Below are 22,736 nucleotides of genomic sequence, written 5' to 3'. Positions count from 1 at the left end.
GGCTGTGGAAGACTGGTTCCGTGATGATGTCTGCAAGTGGCTGAGTACCAATGATCTCCATGATTCCATCCCATCATTCCAAGGTTCACAATCTTTCTGAAGAATGCCAACTCTATTCAATTGTCCACTTTGCAACGAGCATACTGTCTTTGTGTCCAGACGACTCACACATATTGGCCTCTATCACCAGCATGAACCACATTTTCTAATTACCTGTGGAATTAATGGGTGTGGGAAAACAAATAGATGTTTCAGCGCCTATCGGTCACACATCTACCAAAACCACAGAGCTTTTAAAAGCCAACTTAGATGAGAATTGCCCTCATGATGAATTTGAGACGGGGACTGATCCCATTGAAGATGACATGAGCGATGTAGAGAGTCTGCCAGAGGCTGAATATGTTCAAGCCACAGAGATCAACACTGAGCAGCTAATTGAAGGTCTCAAAAACAATATCTGTCTTTTAATTTTGAAAATCAGGAAAGAACACTGCATCCCAGCTACGGTACAGAATAGCATTGTTGAGGACCTCAGAACCATTTTTGATGCATTGATGACACACTACAGTGATCCTCTCAGGTTTCATCTTACACATAAGCAAATACATGTGGATGAACATGACGATCTCAGGGACTTGCTTAACAACTCTGCAGTATTTGAGGAATACATTAGATGCATAAGCTCTGAGTGGATGCTGGAGCATTACTGTGTGAAAGAATTGGGCATGGTCAGGCCAATTGAAGTACCACTGAGCAACAAAGAAGGTTATAAAACAAGGTGATTTCAATCCAGCTACATGGTCCCCAGGGTATATGAATATAAAGAGACATGAGACAAAACAATCATAATGAATAAGATTACATGGACAGGGGGACCTGATCCTAGGTCAGCACTCCTCCTCTGGGACACTTCCCAGGAGTCACCAGGACCAAGAAACATAACACTTACTGTTGTAAAGTCTAGTTACAGCAGGTGGTTACTTCCATCTAGTGGAAGATACCAATAAAACACTTTATTTTCAGGGTGTGGAGCCTGCTGTGTGAAACAGAAAGTAAATGTGTTCTTTTGTACAGGATCCATTTTGAGACGACAGAGCAGAAAACACGTTATGGAGAGAACTAAAAAATAAAGTGAGTATTTCTAAGTATTTCTGAATAATAATCTATTCTAAAGGACAGAGTAAGACTGAATACCTGGAATGAGATATTACTAGTTAGTAGAACTGCTACTTGAGCTGAGTTGCTGATGCAGTTTTCAAAGTGGAAACTAATCAGTAGGCCCACATGTTATGAGGTAGGCTATTATCATTGTCATTAAAGTAAGTCTATAACTTCAGTTTATTGTTGTTGTAGCCTTGTGTTATTATGTAATTATTAATGGCCATGTTTAGTTAATTCAATTGGAAGTTATCAAGTGTCACCATGGTCACAGTTCTATTTCAATTGCTGATCAGATGTTAGAATGCATTAGATTGAAGGTAACAGTCAGCCAGATTAGGCTACAGGTAAACAAAATAACCTGGCTGTTGTTGACAAGCATGGACCTATTCAGTTCATATCCATATTATTAAAATTTGATTCATTGATTGAAATTACGACCACATCCTCAGTAGCCTATTCCAGCAGGCTACTGGGCAACAGAAGCACTTCCTACCTCAACATCGTCTTGCTATTCATGTTAAATTAATTAATCTGTCAATTTGAACTAAGCAAGCTGCTAAATCATTCAGCTTACATCTTGCCTACATCTTGCCCAGGCTACTGGAGGCTGTCTGAAATAAGATGTAGGCCTATCAGGGGCTATGTTTTGGCCTAGTTTTCAGGCCTGGTGGGTGGATTTTGAGTAGTCATTGGGCTAGAGAAAGTAATTGCATTAAATAACCTGACTGTTTGGATGTGTCTGTTAGTAAACTGTTTTATTTCTAAGAGATAATGAATAAAATAGAACAATTGACCTTCAATAATTAGTTGTCACTGTGTTAACCACAACCAACATGCTGCATCTCTGTTTAGGGGTCAGTGCTCTAAAATGAGTCTCTCTGGGGAGAGAGAGGAGGGGGACCCTGCCCCTAAAATGAGTCTCTCTGGGGAGAGAGAGGAGGGGGGCCCTACCTCTAAAATGAGTCTCTCTGGGGAGAGAGAGGAGGGGGTCCCTGCCTCTAAAATGAGTCTCTCTGGGGAGAGAGAGGAGGGGGTCCCTGCCTCTAAAATGAGTCTCTCTGGGGAGAGAGAGGAGGGGGGCCCTGCCTCTAAAATGAGTCTCTCTGGGGAGAGAGAGGAGGGGGTCCCTGCCTCTAAAATGAGTCTCTTTGGGTGAGTTGACAATATTGTTTAAGAATTTATATTCCAAAACGCTATATGCAAAAAAATCTGAATGTTCTAGATTTTAGATGTGTATGAAAATGATTTTTTTCCCAAAACGCTTTATATCCAATTATATCCAATGTTTAGCTGGAATGTAATGTTCGTATCCTGTATATTTGACTGTGATACGTGGTCGTCTCACCTAGATATTTTAAGATGAATGCACTTACAGATGCAATATCTTAATTTTACCCAGTTTCTCACAACAGGAAAATAATCCTGCAGCAATAGCAAATGTGCATTTTTATGTGGATTATAAATAAGGGGCATTTTTTGTAAGGGCTGATCCATTTTTCATTAGGGCAAATCAAGTCTGAAACTTTAAGTGGAATTTACCCACTTTAGAAGCCTTTATAAAGCCTTGTAGTGGTTTAATAATTTATTTAAACAATAAAAGCTAATTTACCAACATTTCTGAAAATGGATATATAGCGTTTTGGAATGAAACTCTCTTATGTTTCCCCATCTGAGTTCAGAGTAGATGAGAGACGTAATGTTTGTCTCTGTTGTGTTGAAGGTCAATCAAGCAGGAGAGACCAGCCTCCCCTGTACCCAGCTGTGTGTCCATGAAGAGTGACAAGTCTATGGATCCACCTCTAAAATGTAGGTAAGAAGAACTCATGGGTCATGGTCAGTGAGTTTAACAACATTGTCTCTAGTCATTTCTCCTCTCCCATTTTACCATTTTTTTTTGTTGTTTTCATAATCCATAGGCTAATTATTTTTTCCATTTTCATAGTCCTGAAACAATATTAAACTAACACAACATTCCCTCCCTGTGTGTGTGTGTGTGTGTGTGTGTGTGTGTGTGTGTGTGTGCACTCCCTGGATGAGGAGATGTAATCTCTATCCTGATTGCCTAGTCACTTTTACCCCTACCTACATGTACATATTACCTCAATTACCTCAACTACCTGGTATCCCTGCACATTGACTCAGTACTGGTACTCCTTGTATATAGTCTAGTTATTACCTCAACTACCTGGTACCCCTGGACATTGACTCAGTACTGGTACTCCTTGTATATAGTCTAGTTATTACCTCAACTACCTGGTACCCCTGCACATTGACTCAGTACTGGTACTCCTTGTATATAGTCTAGTTATTACCTCAACTACCTGGTACCCCTGCATATTGACTCAGTACTGGTACTCCTTGTATATAGTCTAGTTATTACCTCAACTACCTGGTACCGCTGCACATTGACTCAGTACTGGTACTCCTTGTATATAGTCTAGTTATTACCTCAACTTCCTGGTACCCCTGCACATTGACTCAGTACTGGTACTCCTTGTTTATAGTCTAGTTATTACCTCAACTACCTGGTACCCCTGGACATTGACTCAGTACTGGTACTCCTTGTATATAGTCTAGTTATTACCTCAACTACCTGGTACCCTGCACATTGACTCAGTACTGGTACTCCTTGTATATAGTCTAGTTATTACCTCAACTACCTGGTACCCCTGGACATTGACTCAGTACTGGTACTCCTTGTATATAGTCTAGTTATTACGTCAACTACCTGGTACCCTGCACATTGACTCAGTACTGGTACTCCTTGTATATAGTCTAGTTATTACCTCAACTACCTGGTACCCTGCACATTGACTCAGTACTGGTACTCCTTGTATATAGTCTAGTTATTACCTCAACTACCTGGTACCCCTGCACATTGACTCAGTACTGGTACTCCTTGTATATAGTCTAGTTATTACCTCAACTACCTGGTACCCTGCACATTGACTCAGTACTGGTACTCCTTGTATATAGTCTAGTTATTACCTCAACTACCTGGTACCCCTGCACATTGACTCAGTACTGGTACTCCTTGTATATAGTCTAGTTATTACCTCAACTACCTGGTACCCCTGGACATTTACTCAGTACTGGTACTCCTTGTATATAGTCTAGTTATTACCTCAACTACCTGGTACCCTGGACATTGACTCAGTACTGGTACTCCTTGTATATAGTCTAGTTATTACCTCAACTACCTGGTACCCTGGACATTGACTCAGTACTGGTACTCCTTGTATATAGTCTAGTTATTACCTCAACTACCTGGTACCCCTGCACATTGACTCAGTACTGGTACTCCTTGTATATAGTCTAGTTATTACCTCAACTTCCTGGTACCCCTGCACATTGACTCAGTACTGGTACTCCTTGTATATAGTCTAGTTATTACCTCAACTACCTGGTACCCCTGGACATTGACTCAGTACTGGTACTCCTTGTATATAGTCTAGTTATTACCTCAACTACCTGGTACCCCTGGACATTGACTCAGTACTGGTACTCCTTGTATATAGTCTAGTTATTACGTCAACTACCTGGTACCCTGCACATTGACTCAGTACTGGTACTCCTTGTATATAGTCTAGTTATTACCTCAACTACCTGGTACCCTGCACATTGACTCAGTACTGGTACTCCTTGTATATAGTCTAGTTATTACCTCAACTACCTGGTACCCCTGCACATTGACTCAGTACTGGTACTCCTTGTATATAGTCTAGTTATTACCTCAACTACCTGGTACCCTGCACATTGACTCAGTACTGGTACTCCTTGTATATAGTCTAGTTATTACCTCAACTACCTGGTACCCCTGCACATTGACTCAGTACTGGTACTCCTTGTATATAGTCTAGTTATTACCTCAACTACCTGGTACCCCTGGACATTTACTCAGTACTGGTACTCCTTGTATATAGTCTAGTTATTACCTCAACTACCTGGTACCCTGGACATTGACTCAGTACTGGTACTCCTTGTATATAGTCTAGTTATTACCTCAACTACCTGGTACCCTGGACATTGACTCAGTACTGGTACTCCTTGTATATAGTCTAGTTATTACCTCAACTACCTGGTACCCCTGCACATTGACTCAGTACTGGTACTCCTTGTATATAGTCTAGTTATTACCTCAACTACCTGGTACCCCTGGACATTGACTCAGTACTGGTACTCCTTGTATATAGTCTAGTTATTACCTCAACTACCTGGTACCCTGGACATTGACTCAGTACTGGTACTCCTTGTATATAGTCTAGTTATTACCTCAACTACCTGGTACCCTGGACATTGACTCAGTACTGGTACTCCTTGTATATAGTCTAGTTATTACCTCAACTACCTGGTAACCCTGGACATTGACTCAGTACTGGTACTCCTTGTATATAGTCTAGTTATTACCTCAACTACCTGGTAACCCTGGACATTGACTCAGTACTGGTACTCCTTGTATATAGTCTAGTTATTACCTCAACTACCTGGTACCCTGCACATTGACTCAGTACTGGTACTCCTTGTATATAGTCTAGTTATTACCTCAACTACCTGGTACCCTGCACATTGACTCAGTACTGGTACTCCTTGTATATAGTCTAGTTATTACCTCAACTACCTGGTACCCCTGCACATTGACTCAGTACTGGTACTCCTTGTATATAGTCTAGTTATTACCTCAACTACCTGGTACCCTGGACATTGACTCAGTACTGGTACTCCTTGTATATAGTCTAGTTATTACCTCAACTACCTGGTACCCTGGACATTGACTCAGTACTGGTACTCTGTCACGAACGTCTTCCAAATGAGTAGACCAAAGCGCAGCGCGTTGAGCGAACATGACTTTATTAATTCAAAGTCTGGAACAAAACAACAAAACAAGAACGATTCGTGAAGTCCTCTGCAATACTGACAGAACATGGAACAAAAACCCACAACACCCAAAGGAAAACATACAGATAAATATGGCTCCCAATCAGAGATAACGAGCCGACAGCTGACACTCGTTACCTCCGATTGGGAGTCACATGACTACACAAGAACTAACCAAAACCACACACACCCAAATGAACACACCCTATTCCCAACCTAACCAAAACAAAACCCCAACAAAACGAATACACCCTGGCTCAAATACAAGTCCCGAAGCCAGAGTGTGACAGTACCCCCCCCTAAAGGCGCGGACTGCGACCGCGCCTCAACTAGGGCTAACCAAGGGAGGGCTGGGTGGGCATACCTCTTCGGCGGTGGTTCTGGCTCTGGTCGTGGTCCCCACCCCACCATAGTCACTACCCGCCTCCGTAGCCTCCTCCAACTTAACCCCACCGGATAAAGGGGCAGCACCGGACTAAGAGGCAGCACCGGACTAAGGGGCAGCACCGGACTAAGAGGCAGCACCGGACTAAGAGGCAGCACCGGACTAAGGGGCAGCACCGGACTAAGAGGCAGCACCGGACTAAGGGGCAGCACCGGACTAAGGGGCAGCACCGGACTAAGAGGCAGCACCGGACTAAGGGGCAGCACCGGACTAAGGGGCAGCACCAGGATAAGGGGCAGCACCGGACTAAGGGGCAGCACCGGACTGAATGGCGGATCCTGGCTGGCTGGCTCTGGCGGATCCTGGCTGGCTGACGGATCTGGCTGCTCATGGCTGGCTGACGGATCTGGCTGCTCATGGCAGGCTGACGGATCTGGCTGCTCATGGCTGGCGGAAGGCTCTGGCTGATCCTGTCTGGCGGAAGGCTCTGGCTGATCCTGTCTGGCGGAAGGCTCTGGCTGATCCTGTCTGGCGGAAGGCTCTGGCTGATCCTGTCTGGCGGAAGGCTCTGGCTGATCCTGTCTGGCGGAAGGCTCTGGCTGATCCTGTCTGGCGGAAGGCTCTGGCTGCTCCTGTCTGGCGGAAGGCTTCGGCTGCTCCTGTCTGGCGGACGGCTCTAGCGGCTCCTGTCTGGCGGAAGGCTTTAGCGGCTCCGGTCTGGCGGACGGCTCTGAAGGCTCATGGCAGACGGGCGGCTTATGCAGCGCTTGGCAGACGGACAGTTCAGACGGCGTTGGGCAGACGGGCAGTTCAGGCGCCGTTGGGCAGACAGGCAGTTCAAGCGCCGTTGGGCAGACGGGCAGTTCAGGCGCCGTTGGGCAGACGGGCAGTTCAGGCGCCGTTGGGCAGACGGCAGACTCTGGCCGGCCGAGACGCACTATAGGCCTGGTGCGTGGTGCCGGAACTGGTGGTATCGGGCTGAGTCACGCATCTCAGGTCTAGTGCGGGGAGAAGGAACAGGGCATGCTGGACCCTGGGGACGCACATAAGGCCTAGTGCGTGGTGCCGGAACTGGTGGTCCCGGGCTGAGGACACGCATCTCAGGGCTAGTGCGGGGAGCAGGAACAGGCCGGACCGGGCTGGCGACGCGCACCGTAGGTTTGGTGCGAGTGGCAGGAACAGGCCGGGTCGGGCTGGCGACGCGCACCGTAGACTTGGTGCGGGTGGCAGGAACAGGCCGGACCGGGCTGGCGACGCGCACCGTAGGTTTGGTGCGAGTGGCAGGAACAGGCCGGGTCGGGCTGGCGACGTACACCGTAGGCTTAGTACGTGGAGCAGGAACCGGCCGGGCTGGACTGGCGACGCACACCGTGGGTCTGGTACGTGGAGCAGGAACAGGTCGGGCTGGACTGGCGACGCACACCGTGGGCTTGATGCGTGGAGTAGGAACAGGCCGGTCCGTACTGGGAACACACACCACTGGCCTTAACCGGGGATCAGGAACGGGCCGGACCGGACTGGTAATACACCTCAGTCTCTTACGCCGTGCCTCAACTGCTTCCCTCCCTCTATTCGCCAATGGCTCCCGTAATCCGGTAGCCTTCTCTCCACGTCTCTCTGTGGCAGCCTCCTGCTGCCCAGCCGCCCAAGCCATGTGCCCCCCCCAAAAAACTTTTTGGGGTTGCCTCTCGTCCTTCCGACGATGACCCTGCTGACGCCGTTGCTCCTCTCTCGCCAGGGCCTTGATCTTCCCCCAAGGTCCCTTGCCCCCGAGCATGTCCTCCCAGGTCCAGGACCCCTGCCCGTCCAAGATCTGCTCCCACGTCCAGGCTGCCTGCTCCTGGACACGCTGCTTGGTCTTGGTCTGGTGGGTTTTTCTGTCACGAACGTCTTCCAAATGAGTAGACCAAAGCGCAGCGCGTTGAGCGAACATGACTTTATTAATTCAAAGTCTGGAACAAAACAACAAAACAAGAACGATTCGTGAAGTCCTCTGCAATACTGACAGAACATGGAACAAAAACCCACAACACCCAAAGGAAAACATACAGATAAATATGGCTCCCAATCAGAGATAACGAGCCGACAGCTGACACTCGTTACCTCCGATTGGGAGTCACATGACTACACAAGAACTAACCAAAACCACACACACCCAAATGAACACACCCTATTCCCAACCTAACCAAAACAAAACCCCAACAAAACGAATACACCCTGGCTCAAATACAAGTCCCGAAGCCAGAGTGTGACATACTCCTTGTATATAGTCTAGTTATTACCTCAACTACCTGGTACCCTGGACATTGACTCAGTACTGGTACTCCTTGTATATAGTCTAGTTATTACCTCAACTACCTGGTACCTCTGCACATTGACTCAGTACTGGTACTCCTTGTATATAGTCTAGTTATTACCTCAACTACCTGGTACCCCTGGACATTGACTCAGTACTGGTATTCCTTGTATATAGTCTAGTTATTACCTCAACTACCTGGTACCCTGGACATTGACTCAGTACTGGTACTCCTTGTATATAGTCTAGTTATTACCTCAACTACCTGGTACCCCTGGACATTGACTCAGTACTGGTACTCCTTGTATATAGTCTAGTTATTACCTCAACTACCTGGTACCCCTGCACATTGACTCAGTACTGGTACTCCTTGTATATAGTCTAGTTATTACCTCAACTTCCTGGTACCCTGCACATTGACTCAGTACTGATACTCCTTATAGCCTCATTATTGTTATTTTATTATGTTACTATTTCCTTTTTTTATTTAGCTAATTTTTGTTACTTTTTAACTAAATTGTTGGGAAAGGGCTCGTAAGTAAGCATTTCACGGTAAAGTGTACCACTGTTGTATTCGGCGCATGTGACATACAATTTCATTTGATTTAATTTGAAGGTCATGCGTAAAAACATGTCATCAGGTCGAGCAGTCGTCTCACGCCGAACTGCGCATGTGCAGGCCGTCAAATCAAAGGCACTCCTTCCATATAAAGTTGTTTTTGACTAACATGAAAACGTGTCAGTTTGTCACTTTCACGAGGTTGAAGTAATAATGTGTTCAACTACTAAAGACAGAACATTTATAAAATTAACAAATCAATCAATCCAAATTAGATTTGTCACATGCTCCTAATACAACAGGTGTAGACCTTACTGTGAAATGCTTACTTACGAGCCCTTAACCAACAATGCTGAGTTAAAAAATGTTTTACTAACAACTAAGGAAGTCATTTTTACTTCTTTGACTTCTCAAACCCTAAACCCTGGCCTGGTCTGCTTCATATGCGTACCACAATTGTATATTTTTTTTACATCAGCAGTTGTCACAAAGTGCTTATATAGAAACCCAGTCTAAAACCCCAAAGAGCAAGCAATGCAGATGTAGAAGCACGGTGGCTAGGAAAAACTCCCTAGAAAGGCAGGAACCTAGGAAGAAACCTAGAGAGGAACCAGGCTCTGAGGGGTGGCCAGTCCTCTTCTGGCTGTGCTGGGGGGAGATTATAAGGGTACATGGCCATTAAGGCCAGATCGTTCTTCAAGATTTTCAAATGTTCATGACCAGCAGGGTCAAATAATAATCACTGTGGTTATAGAGGGTGCAACACGTCAGCATCTCAGAAGTAAATGTCAGTTGGCTGTTATAATAATAATATGCCATTTAGCAGACGCTTTTATCCAAAGCGACTTACAGTCATGCGTGTATACATTTTTGTGTATGGGTGGTCCCGGGGATCGAACCCACTACCTTGGCGTTACAAGCGCCATGCTCTACCAGCTGAGCTACAGAGGACCACATAGCCGAGCATTCAGAGGTCGAGACAGCAGGTGTTGTAGAGAGAGAGAAGGAGAGGGAGAGAGAGAGAGGGTCGAAACAGCAGGTTCGGGACAAGGTCGCACGTCCTGTGAACAGGTCAGAGTTCCATATCCGCAGGCAGACCAGTAGAAACTGGATCAGCAGCATGACAAGGTATCACATCCGGTGGAGCATGTATCGATACTGATAGGATCAAAAGAAAGGGAGTGCTGCTCTCGGATCAGTTTTCTCCATTAAAATCTTTCCTTATAATTATAATTATTTCACAATGCTGACCAGGGATCAGCTTCTAGAAAGATATTACTACCTACGGGTGCAAATATTGAGGTAGTTTATTCTAATGCTTACACAATAAAAATGCACTAAATCACAGATTCGGCACATCATTGTTCACATGTTAGGCTACACATCATGAAATATATTGAGACAAATTACAGACAGTAGTCTACAAGTAGCAAAATATAACTAAATATATTGAACATTGAATATATTTCAATATGATTGAAATAGGCCTATAGCCTACTGTTTATATTGTAATGCAGTCATCTCGGTTTTCATTTGAAGCACATTTTCATACGTCCCTTGTTTGAATCAATTGCAAAGACATTGGCAACTTTGTATTTGTATTCAACTTTGTTCTGAATTTATTGGATTTTGCAAAAAAAAACATTTGTCTCTCTAAAATGAAGCCATTAATTGATCGATTTTAAAGAAACACATGTCTGTTATTGAACAACCACCTGCCATGATTAGATGGTGAGAAAACACAACCATTTATTTGATCATTTCTTTAAACAATAGAAGCTAATTTACTAACATTTCTGAAAATTGATATATAGCGTTTTGGAATGAAACTCTTCTTATGTTTCCCCATCTGAGCTCAGAGTAGATGAGAGATGTAATGTTTGTCTCTGTTGTGTTGAAGTCCAATCAAGCAGGAGAGACCAGCCTCCCCTGTACCCAGCTGTGTGTCCATGAAGAGTGACAAGTCTATGAATCGTCCTATAGTGTTCAGAGAGGGAGACTTTTCTACTGAACAAAGGTAAGAAGAACTCATGGGTCATGGTCAGTGAGTTAAACAACACTGTCTCTAGTCATTTCTCCTCTCCCATTTTCTCATTTATTTTAGTTGTTTTCATAATCCATAGGCTAATCCTTTTTTCCATTTTCATAGTCCTGAAACAATATTAAACAAACACTACATTCCCTCCCTGTGTGTGTGTGTGTGTGTGTGTGTGTGTGTGTGTGTGTGTGTGTGTGTGTGTGTGTGTGTGTGAGTGTGTGTGCACTCCCTGGATGAGGAGATGTAATCTCTATCCTGATTGCCTAGTCACTTTTACCCCTACCTACATGTACATATTACCTCAATTACCTCAACTACCTGGTACCCCTGCACATTGACTCAGTACTGGTACTCCTTGTATATAGTCTAGTTATTACCTCAACTACCTGGTACCCCTGCTCATTGACTCAGTACTGGTACTCCTTGTATATAGTCTAGTTATTACCTCAACTACCTGGTACCCCTGGACATTGACTCAGTACTGGTACTCCTTGTATATAGTCTAGTTATTACCTCAACTACCTGGTACCCCTGCTCATTGACTCAGTACTGGTACTCCTTGTATATAGTCTAGTTATTACCTCAACTACCTGGTACCCCTGGACATTGACTCAGTACTGGTACTCCTTGTATATAGTCTAGTTATTACCTCAACTACCTGGTACGCCTGCACATTGACTCAGTACTGGTACTCCTTGTATATAGTCTAGTTATTACCTCAACTACCTGGTACCCCTGCATATTGACTCAGTACTGGTACTCCTTGTATATAGTCTAGTTATTACCTCAACTACCTGGTACCGCTGCACATTGACTCAGTACTGGTACTCCTTGTATATAGTCTAGTTATTACCTCAACTTCCTGGTACCCCTGCACATTGACTCAGTACTGGTACTCCTTGTATATAGTCTAGTTATTACCTCAACTACCTGGTACCCCTGGACATTGACTCAGTACTGGTACTCCTTGTATATAGTCTAGTTATTACCTCAACTACCTGGTACCCTGGACATTGACTCAGTACTGGTACTCCTTGTATATAGTCTAGTTATTACCTCAACTACCTGGTACCCTGGACATTGACTCAGTACTGGTACTCCTTGTATATAGTCTAGTTATTACCTCAACTACCTGGTACCCTGGACATTGACTCAGTACTGGTACTCCTTGTATATAGTCTAGTTATTACCTCAACTACCTGGTACCCCTGCACATTGACTCAGTACTGGTACTCCTTGTATATAGTCTAGTTATTACCTCAACTACCTGGTACCCCTGGACATTGACTCAGTACTGGTATTCCTTGTATATAGTCTAGTTATTACCTCAACTACCTGGTACCCTGGACATTGACTCAGTACTGGTACTCCTTGTATATAGTCTAGTTATTACCTCAACTACCTGGTACCCCTGCACATTGACTCAGTACTGGTACTCCTTGTATATAGTCTAGTTATTACCTCAACTTCCTGGTACCCTGCACATTGACTCAGTACTGATACTCCTTATAGCCTCATTATTGTTATTTTATTATGTTACTATTTCCTTTTTTTATTTAGCTAATTTTTGTTACTTTTTAACTAAATTGTTGGTAAAGGGCTCGTAAGTAAGCATTTCACGGTAAAGTGTACCACTGTTGTATTCGGCGCATGTGACATACAATTTCATTTGATTTAATTTGAAGTTCATGCGTAAAAACATATCATCAGGTCGAGCAGTCGTCTCACGCCGAACTGCGCATGTGCAGGCCGTCAAATCAAAGGCACTCCTTCCATATAAAGTTGTTTTTGACTAACATGAAAACGTGTCAGTTTGTCACTTTCACGAGGTTGAAGTAATAATGTGTTCAACTACTAAAGACAGAACATTTATAAAATTAACAAATCAATCAATCCAAATTAGATTTGTCACATGCTCCTAATACAACAGGTGTAGACCTTACTGTGAAATGCTTACTTACGAGCCCTTAACCAACAATGCTGAGTTAAAAAATGTTTTACTAACAACTAAGGAAGTCATTTTTACTTCTTTGACTTCTCAAACCCTAAACCCTGGCCAGGTCTGCTTCATATGCGTGCCACAATTGTATATTTTTTTTACATCAGCAGTTGTCACAAAGTGCTTATATAGAAAACCAGTCTAAAACCCCAAAGAGCAAGCAATGCAGATGTAGAAGCACGGTGGCTAGGAAAAACTCCCTAGAAAGGTAGGAACCTAGGAAGAAACCTAGAGAGGAACCAGGCTCTGAGGGGTGGCCAGTCCTCTTCTGGCTGTGCTGGGGGGAGATTATAAGGGTACATGGCCATTAAGGCCAGATCGTTCTTCAAGATTTTCAAATGTTCATGACCAGCAGGGTCAAATAATAATCACTGTGGTTATAGAGGGTGCAACACGTCAGCATCTCAGAAGTAAATGTCAGTTGGCTGTTATAATAATAATAATAATATGCCATTTAGCAGACGCTTTTATCCAAAGCGACTTACAGTCATGCGTGCATACATTTTTGTGTATGGGTGGTCCCGGGGATCGAACCCACTACCTTGGCGTTACAAGCGCCGTGCTCTACCAGCTGAGCTACAGAGGACCACATAGCCGAGCATTCAGAGGTCGAGACAGCAGGTGTTGTAGAGAGAGAGAAGGAGAGGGAGAGAGAGAGAGGGTCGAAACAGCAGGTTCGGGACAAGGTCGCACGTCCTGTGAACAGGTCAGAGTTCCATATCCGCAGGCAGACCAGTAGAAACTGGATCAGCAGCATGACAAGGTATCACGTCCGGTGGAGCATGTATCAATACTGATAGGATCAAAAGAAGGGGAGCGCAGCTCTTGGATCAGTTTTCTCCATTAAAATCTTTCCATAACATTATAATTATTTCACAATACTGACAACGGATCAGCTTCTAGAAAGATATTACTTCCTACGGCTGCAAATATTGAGGTAGTTTATTCTAATGCTTACACAATAAAAATGCACTAAATCACAGATTCGGCACATCATTGGGAACATGTTAGGCTACACTTCATGAAATATATTGAGACAAATTACAGACAGTAGTCTACAAGTAGCAAAATAAAACTAAATATATTGAACATTGTATATATTCCAATATGATTGAAATAGGCCTATAGCCTGCTGGTTATATTGTAATGCAGTCATCTCGGTTTTCATTTGAAGCAAATGTGTGTACTTCCCTTGTTTGAATCAATTGCAAAGACATTGGCAACTTTGTATTTGTAGTCAACTTTGTTCTGAATTTATCTGCGGTCACAGAGAGACGGATAAACCATGTGATTCTATGTTTAGCGGAGATCTTCTGTGTATAAAGTGACGCGGGAGGGCAAAAAAGCATCTAACGACGCACTTGGCTGTTCTACAAGTGGTCTGAGGCAGGTGTTAGAATATGAGCGTTTTCAAGTGCAACGTTAATAACGATGGTTTTGGGAAACAGCTCAGAGATTTTACAATGCTCCTACGAAGGTTCTAATGATGAACTTAGCCTTAAGATGCTTTTGGGATACCAGGCCCTGGACAAAAACATCTGCTAAATTCAAAGGTAAATGTTTTATATACAGATCTCATATTACTGAATTTATTTTATTAAACAATTTTTTATATTGATGTTACAAATGTATCATGTATACAGTTCTTTATAAAATAATGTAGTTATTTGTTACATTTGACTCTGTAAAACCTAGTAGTACTACTTATTTCTCTAAGAGTGAAGCAGATATATATATTATTACTGTGTAAAACCTAGCAGTACTACTTATTTCTCTGAGAGTGAGGCAGATCTACATTCAAGAATTAGTTGTCACTGTGTTAACCACAACCAACATGCTATATCTCTGTTTAGGGGTTAGTGGTCTAAAATTAGTCTGTCTGGGGAGAGAGAGGACCAATTTTCTACTCTGAGACGCTTTTTGGATACGTGCCCAGATCTCAAAATATTGTTTTAAAAAACGAAAAAAATTTGTTTGACATAATAAAAAAAGAATATCACTAATGTACCCGACTGTAAAGACTTGGTTTAGTTTATTGTGTGGCAGTGCTCATGTCCGCGTTCTGGAACTGTCCGCGTCCCCGTACAGAACTGTCCGCGTCCACGTACGGTTTGGCGCCAAGCATATTGTCCAGTTACGCGCAGAGTGGTCTGAGGTGATGTTGGGGAATAACGACGGAGTTCGTTACAGTGTTGAGACACCGAAATGTATTGTTCAATTTGCTTTTTGCGTAATGGTCAGTGACAGTATGAGTGTAGCCAGATCCTTTTCACTCGCTATTCTTGTTTAATTGTGTGGTTCACCGGATTCGTCATCATCCTCGAGGGACAGACGAACGACCTGCCAGTTAGCCAAGCTAGTCGGTACAGCTAGCTAAGCTAGCTACTCTACCAGCAGCATCCTAGTTATCCTAGCTACCACTACATCATCACCGGCTGCTTGCATTTCTTGTGGACCGATGGAGCTCCCGGGTTGTTTCTTCCACCTGTTAAATACCGTGGAGGGCTTCTCCCTCTCTCGTTGACGGATGCTGGCCTACGCTCCCTCTGTCCGGTTCTCCTCTCTTCACTAGATGGACGGTAACTTTAGTGTTTAATCCCTCTGTGTCCAAGGACTGAACTTTTGAATATTATTTTCGGGGCGCCTCAAGTGACATTTTTTTACAACCTTTATTTCTGATAAAATTAGTTAATTGCATCCGCCATTGGAGCCCAGTTTCATAATATTACCTTCTGTCCCTGGTTATGAAGTGATTGCGAAAAAACAGGCCTTATTTTAGGGCATTTTCACCCTACCAGCTCCTATTAGTTCTATTGAGCTCCGTGACACCGACTCGCCTTCAGAACGTTCTATTCCCAGCCCATTGTTCTGCGTCACAATGCCAGCTTCACTATTGTTATCAATGAGACCTGCCTGCGTTAACCCTGTAGGTTTACCTCAGGTAACTTATTATTACCAAGGTTACAGCTACTTGGTGAGCGTTAACCCTGTAGGTTTACCTCAGGTAACTGATTATTACCAAGGTTACAGCTACTTGGTGAGCGTTAACCCTGTAGGTTTACCTCAGGTAACTTATTATTAACAAGGTTACGAATGCTGCGCAGGTTCACTGAGTTGCAAACCAAATGGGTATAATGGGGTGATTGTTGTCTAATCGGGTGGTCTAGCGAATGGATTTGTAGATCTGACGCAGTTGCTACCTTAGATTATGAGCCTAGCAAGTGTCATGAAGTGTCAGGTCTCCCGAGTGGTGCAGTGGTCTAGTGCCACTAGAGATCCTTGTTGTCGTAGCCGGCTGAGACCGGGAGACCCGTGGGTTCGCTTCCCACGGGGGGCCAGTATGAAAAAATAAATAAATAATGTATGCACTCACTAACTGTAAATCGCTCTGGATAAGAGCGTCTGCTAAATGACGTAAATGTAATGAATGAGTTATGTAGTATCCACATACGGCCACAAGGAGGCGCAAGAGTGCCATAAACCCATACTGTTTTTTACCATATAAACCCTAAACCTAACAATCAATCAAATGTATTTATAAAGCCCTTTTTACACCAGCAGATGTCACAAAGTGCTATACAGAAACTCTTACCCTACTTATAACCTATTTTAGCGGTAACCCTAACACCTAATTCTAGGGTAGGGTAGCCTAGAACACTTTTATAAACTATTTTAGTAATAATATTATCATAGTAAATACAATTATATTATTAAATAGCGTTTTGATTATTTTGTTGTTATTTTATTATATGTATAATTCCAAGACACATTTGTTTTATTTTTCAAATGTGGTTTGAATTGGGTGACCTAGTAACCTCTGTGTGAAAGTCCAGCAATTGGCGTGGGGCAGGTTTGAGACTGATCTAATACACTTTATTTCTCAGCTGCCTCACCAACGTCTGTACGTGACTTAATAACTTTTAATTGCTAAATATTTCCAATAGATGGCATCATAAGACCACGAAGCATCAGTTATAGGCTACAAGCAGCAATTTGATTGACATAAAATAGCATGCATGATTTTCTAAAATGGTCACTCATTACTTTAGTTAGCTATATATCTCGTATTAGGCCTGTGTTGCTTTTGGAAGAGCAATTCATTAGTGACTATAGCAGGTGTTGAACCCCTGGTAAATAATCACTAGTCAGATGCTCCAACCTCAACCCTAGTATACATGCATTTTTAAATATCTGATATTGCGATTAAACAACCTCGGAATAGAAAAGACAAGAGTGCGTCTTCCAGCCCACCAATAAATTACATCATGCAACCCTCGCGGTTAGCAAATGTACCTCAACATGCCCCTCGCTTGTGCTAGAAGGCAGAGTGCTCGCTGCTGGTTGATGAATCTGACAATGAATGTACTAGGAAAATACGTTTTTCTCGACCAGAGGTGACTAAATTAATGTTCAGGCTTATTGATAATCGTTATAGTAATCAAGTATAATTTCAAAACATGAGCATAAAACAGGTAATAATAAACATGAATCATCATTATATTATTTCACAGTAATGTGTTAAATGCTTTTTCAGTCGTTCCTCTTGCGTTAGCAGTGTGGAAAGGGACAGTAAAAAGCGTGTGCAGGAGTTTTCCTGTGAGGGGGAGTGGTGGTGTATCCAGGGAGAAAACTAAACAAATCTTCTGAAATGTCATTTGTGGTCTTATGCTGCCATCTATTGGAATTATATAGTAACTGCAGTAGTACTGAATAAAGTATATCCTTACTAAAGTAGTAATTACTCAGAATTACAAAATATGACATTTTATATTTCATTTGACCAGTTACGACCATAAAATAACAATTTATAGCATAACAAACAATGAAACTGACATAAATCAAAAACACCATACATTTAGTTAACTATATATATATACTATTTATTTAGATGGGTGACATTATCTGCCAAAGTAACACCACTGTAGATAAAGAAGAGCTCTCCAGTAGGTGAACCAAAACATTCAAAGACCATTTTCTCAAAACTCTACAAGTTTATCATCTTTCGAAGCAGAATTACTTTCCCATTGTTCCTCAACTGTAGTGTATGATATACCTTTTTCTAGCTGAGTCTCTACTTTTATCCAATGTAAAAAACACAATTTCAAATGTTGCTACATAAAATCGAATCGAGCCGGTCGGTCACATTTGACTGTATAAAACCTAGCAGTACTACTTATTTCTCTGAGAGTGAGGCAGATATTTATTATTGTGTAAAACATAGCAGTAATACTTATTTCTCTGAGAGGGAGGCAGATATATAATATTACTGTGTAAAGCCTAGCAGTACTACTTGTTTCTCTGAGAGTGAGACAGATTTTAAACAAATACATGTCTCCAATCTCTTTCATAATTTCTTTAAACAATAAAAGCTAATTTACCAACATTTCTGAAAATGGATATATAGCGTTTTGGAATGAAACTCTTCTTATGTTTCGCCATCTGAGCTCAGAGTAGATGAGAGATGTAATGTTTGTCTCTGTTGTGTTGAAGCCCAATCAAGCAGGAGAGACCAGCCTCCCCTGTACCCAGCTGTGTGTCCATGAAGAGTGACCAGTCTATGGAACAACCTATAGAGTTTAGAGAGGGAGACTTTTCTACTGAACAAAGGTAAGAAGAACTCATGGGTCATGGTCAGTGAGTTAAACAACACTGTCTCTAGTCATTTCTCCTCTCCCATTTTCCCATTTATTTTTGTTGTTTTCATAATCCATAGGCTAAACCTTTTTTCCATTTTCATAGTCCTGAAACAATATTAAACAAACACTACATTCCCTCCCTGTGTGTGTGTGTGTGTGTGTGTGTGTGTGTGTGTGTGTGTGTGTGTGTGTGTGTGTGTGTGTGTGTACTCCTTGGATGAGGAGATGTAATCTCATGTTTTGTCCACAGAAACCAACAGAAGAGATCAGAGTCAGAGATTCTCAGTGGTCAGTCTTCCCAGAGTCATCAAACAGACCTGGCCTCCATATTCAGTGTATGTGGTCCTGTTATGTACATTTGTTTTTGTTTACCTCAAGTAAAGTTGATCTGTCAATCATTCATTAATATGTTAATGAGAAAGCATTTAGTCTCTTGCTTAACTTATTTACTTGATTTATTTCAGTTGCTTGAAGAGAATATTATGACATTTGTGAAGAACGAGCTGAAGATGTTCAGGAGGATTCTTAGTCCAGAACTCCCAGAAGGCTTTGAGAGTCAGAAGCAGGATAAGGAAGTGGTGGATGCTGAAGATGAGAAGCAGGAGAGCAGTGCCAGAGAGGGGGCTCTGAAGATCACACTGCACGTCCTGAGGAAAATGAACCAGAAGGAGCTTGCTGACACACTGGAGAAAAGTAAGAGCTGTCTGCCTCATGTTGAATGCTAATTTAGAACATTTAAAAGCTGTAGCTAAAGTACAGCTAAAGTAGCTGTGTAACTCAATGATATTGTTGTAGCATTAACACAACACCTAGTGACCTCATCAAGGAGCAGCAGGGATGTGTTGTGTTGTGTTGCGTTGTGTTGAGTTGAGAGAGAGAGAGAGAGAGAGAGAGAGAGAGAGTCTGTAATGCATTACGAAAACATTTACACATTTATACAGTCAGTTAAGAGAATAAAGTATTATAATTTAAAATGTTATAACAGTCCTAGAATACTGTAGGCATTAAAACAGACGTAATATTAATATCCTCTGTGTTATTTCTAGATTCAGATGAGTGTGCTGTGATTCTTCAACGTCAACTCAAATCTAATCTAAAGAAGAAGTTTCAATGTGTATTTGAGGGGATCGCTAAACAAGGAAACCCAACACTTCTCAATAAGATCTACACAGAGCTCTACATCACAGAGGGTGGAACAGGAGAGGTCAATAATGAACATGAGCTGAGACAGATTGAGACAACAACCAGGAAACAAGCAAGACCAGAGACTGCAGTTGTGACACTCTGGCTCCGGGACGTTTGTATTTGAGCCAGGGTGTATTTTGTTTTGTTGGGTTTTGGTTTGGTTATGTTGGGTATTTGGGTGTATTTCTATGTTTGCATTTCTGTGGGGTTCATTTCTAGGTTTGGTCAATGACTCCCAATCGGAGGTAACGAGTGTCAGCTGTCGGCTCGTTATCTCTGATTGGGAGCCATATTTATCTGTATGTTTCCTTTGGGTGTTGTGGGTTTTTGTTCCGAAGTCATAGTTTGCCAGTGTTCCGTTTCGGTCTGTGTACCGTGGACTTCATTGAGTCGTCTTTTTTGTTTTGTAGTTCTATAACCTTTATTTAATAAAGTCATGTTTCTTGGACACGCTGCGCCTTGGTCATACTTAGACGACATAGACGACCGTGACAGAGAAACCCACCATCATAGGACCAAGCAGCGTGTCAAGCGGCAACAGGACCCTGCTCCTAAGGATTCATGGACATGGGGGGAGATACTGGCTGGAAAGGGTCCTTGGGCACAACCGGGAGAATATCGCCGCCCTCGTGAAGAGCTGGAGGCAGCTAAAGCCGAGAGGAGGCGGTATGAGGAGGCAGCACGGAGTCAAGGCTGGAAGCCCGTGGGTACTACCCAAAAATTTCTTGGGGGGGGGCTTAAAGGGAGTGTGGCGAAGTCAGGTAGGAGACCTTGCGCCTACTCCCTGGACTTACCGTGGAGAGCGAGAGTACGGGCAGACACCGTGTTACGCAGTAGAGCGCATGGTGTCTCCTGTACGCAGGCATAGCCTGGTTCGGTACATTCCAGCTCCACGTATCGGCCGGGTTAGAGTGAGCGTTGAGCCAGATGTCATGAAGCCGGCCCAACGCATCCGGCTACCAGTGCGTCTTCTCGGGCCGGCGTACATGGCACCAGCCTTACGCATGGTGTTCCCGGTTCGCCCACATAGGCCGGTGCGGGTTATTCCACCTCCCCGTACTGGTCGGGCGACGGGGAGCATCAACCCGGGTAAGGTTGGGCAGGCTCAGTGCTCAAGGGGGCCAGTAAGCCTGCACGGTCCGGTATTTCCGGCGCCACCTCCCCGCTCCAGCTCAGTACCACCAGTGCCTACACCACGCACCAAGCCTCCTGTGTGTTCCCCGAGTCCTGTGCGTCCTGTTGCTGCTCTCCGCACTAGGCCTTATGTGCGTTCCCAGGGTCCAGCATGCCCTGTTGCTTCTCCCCGCACTAGCCCTGAGATGCGTGTCCTCAGCCCGGTACCTCCAGTTCCGGCACCACGCACCAGGCCTACGGTGCGCCTCAGACGGCCAGAGTCTGCCGTCTGCCCAACGGGGCCTGAACTGCCCGTCTGCCCAAAGGCGCTTGAACTGGCCGTCTGGACTGAGCCTGCAAAGTCGCCCGTCTGCCATGAGCCTTCAGAGCCGTCCGCCAGACCGGAGCCGCTAGAGCCTTCCGCCAGACAGGATCAGCCAGAGCCTTCCGCCAGACAGGATCAGTCAGAGCCTTCCGCCAGCCATGAGCAGCCAGATCCGTCAGCCAGCCATGAGCAGCCAGATCCTTCAGCCAGCCATGAGCAGCCAGATCCGTCAGCCGGCCATGAGCAGCCAGATCCGTCAGCCAGCCATGAGCAGCCAGATCCTTCAGCCAGCCATGAGCAGCCAGATCCGTCGGCCAGCCATGAGCAGCCAGATCCGTCGGCCAGCCATGAGCAGCCAGATCCGTCAGCCAGCCATGAGCAGCCAGATCCGTCAGCCAGCCATGAGCAGCCAGATCCTTCAGCCAGCCATGAGCCGTCCAGCCAGGATCCGCCAGAGCCGTCCAGCCGGGACCCGCCAGAGCCAGCCAGCCAGGATCCGCCATTGAGTCCGGTGCTGTCCCTTAGCCCGGTGCTGCCCCTTATCCTGGTGCTGCCCCTTAGTCCGGTGCTGCCCCTTAGTCCGGTGCTGCCCTTTAGTCCGGTGCCGCCCCTTAATCCAGTGGGGTTTAGTTGGGGGGTGGTCATGTGGAGGAGGCTACGGAAGCGGATAGTGACTAAGGTGGGGTGGGGACCACGACCAGGGCCAGAACCGCCACCGTGGACAGACGCCCACCCAGACCCTCCCCTAGACTGTATGCTGGTGCGCCCGGAGGTCGCACCTTTAGGGGGGGGTACTGTGACACTCTGGCTCCGGGACGTTTGTATTTGAGCCAGGGTGTATTTTGTTTTGTTGGGTTTTGGTTTGGTTATGTTGGGTATTTGGGTGTATTTCTATGTTTGCATTTCTGTGGGGTTCATTTCTAGGTTTGGTCAATGACTCCCAATCGGAGGTAACGAGTGTCAGCTGTCGGCTCGTTATCTCTGATTGGGAGCCATATTTATCTGTATGTTTTCCTTTGGGTGTTGTGGGTTTTTGTTCCGAAGTCATAGTTTGCCAGTGTTCCGTTTCGGTCTGTGTACCGTGGACTTCATTGAGTCGTCTTTTTTGTTTTGTAGTTCTATAACCTTTATTTAATAAAGTCATGTTTCTTGGACACGCTGCGC

General features: G+C 44.2%; 1 protein-coding gene across 1 annotated transcript; it reads left to right on the top strand.

Moving 5' to 3' along the window:
- The first annotated feature begins 1,068 nt into the window (after positions 1-1,068).
- Positions 1,069-22,725, top strand: LOC311121698 (uncharacterized protein). The gene is made up of 8 exons (XM_084196154.1): positions 1,069-1,131; positions 2,014-2,313; positions 2,882-2,971; positions 11,177-11,293; positions 18,804-18,920; positions 19,200-19,284; positions 19,414-19,642; positions 19,996-22,725. The coding sequence occupies exons 2-8, from the start codon at positions 2,030-2,032 to the stop codon at positions 20,256-20,258; spliced, it is 1,185 nt and encodes a 394-aa protein (XP_084052280.1). The 5' UTR covers positions 1,069-1,131; positions 2,014-2,029; the 3' UTR covers positions 20,259-22,725.
- Positions 22,726-22,736: the final 11 nt, after the last annotated feature.

The sequence above is a fragment of the Coregonus lavaretus genome (genome assembly GCF_964263955.1).
Source record: "Coregonus lavaretus genome assembly, contig: HAP1_SCAFFOLD_900, whole genome shotgun sequence".
NCBI lineage: Eukaryota > Metazoa > Chordata > Actinopteri > Salmoniformes > Salmonidae > Coregonus > Coregonus lavaretus.
This window is presented reverse-complemented; position numbering and strand designations above follow the sequence as displayed.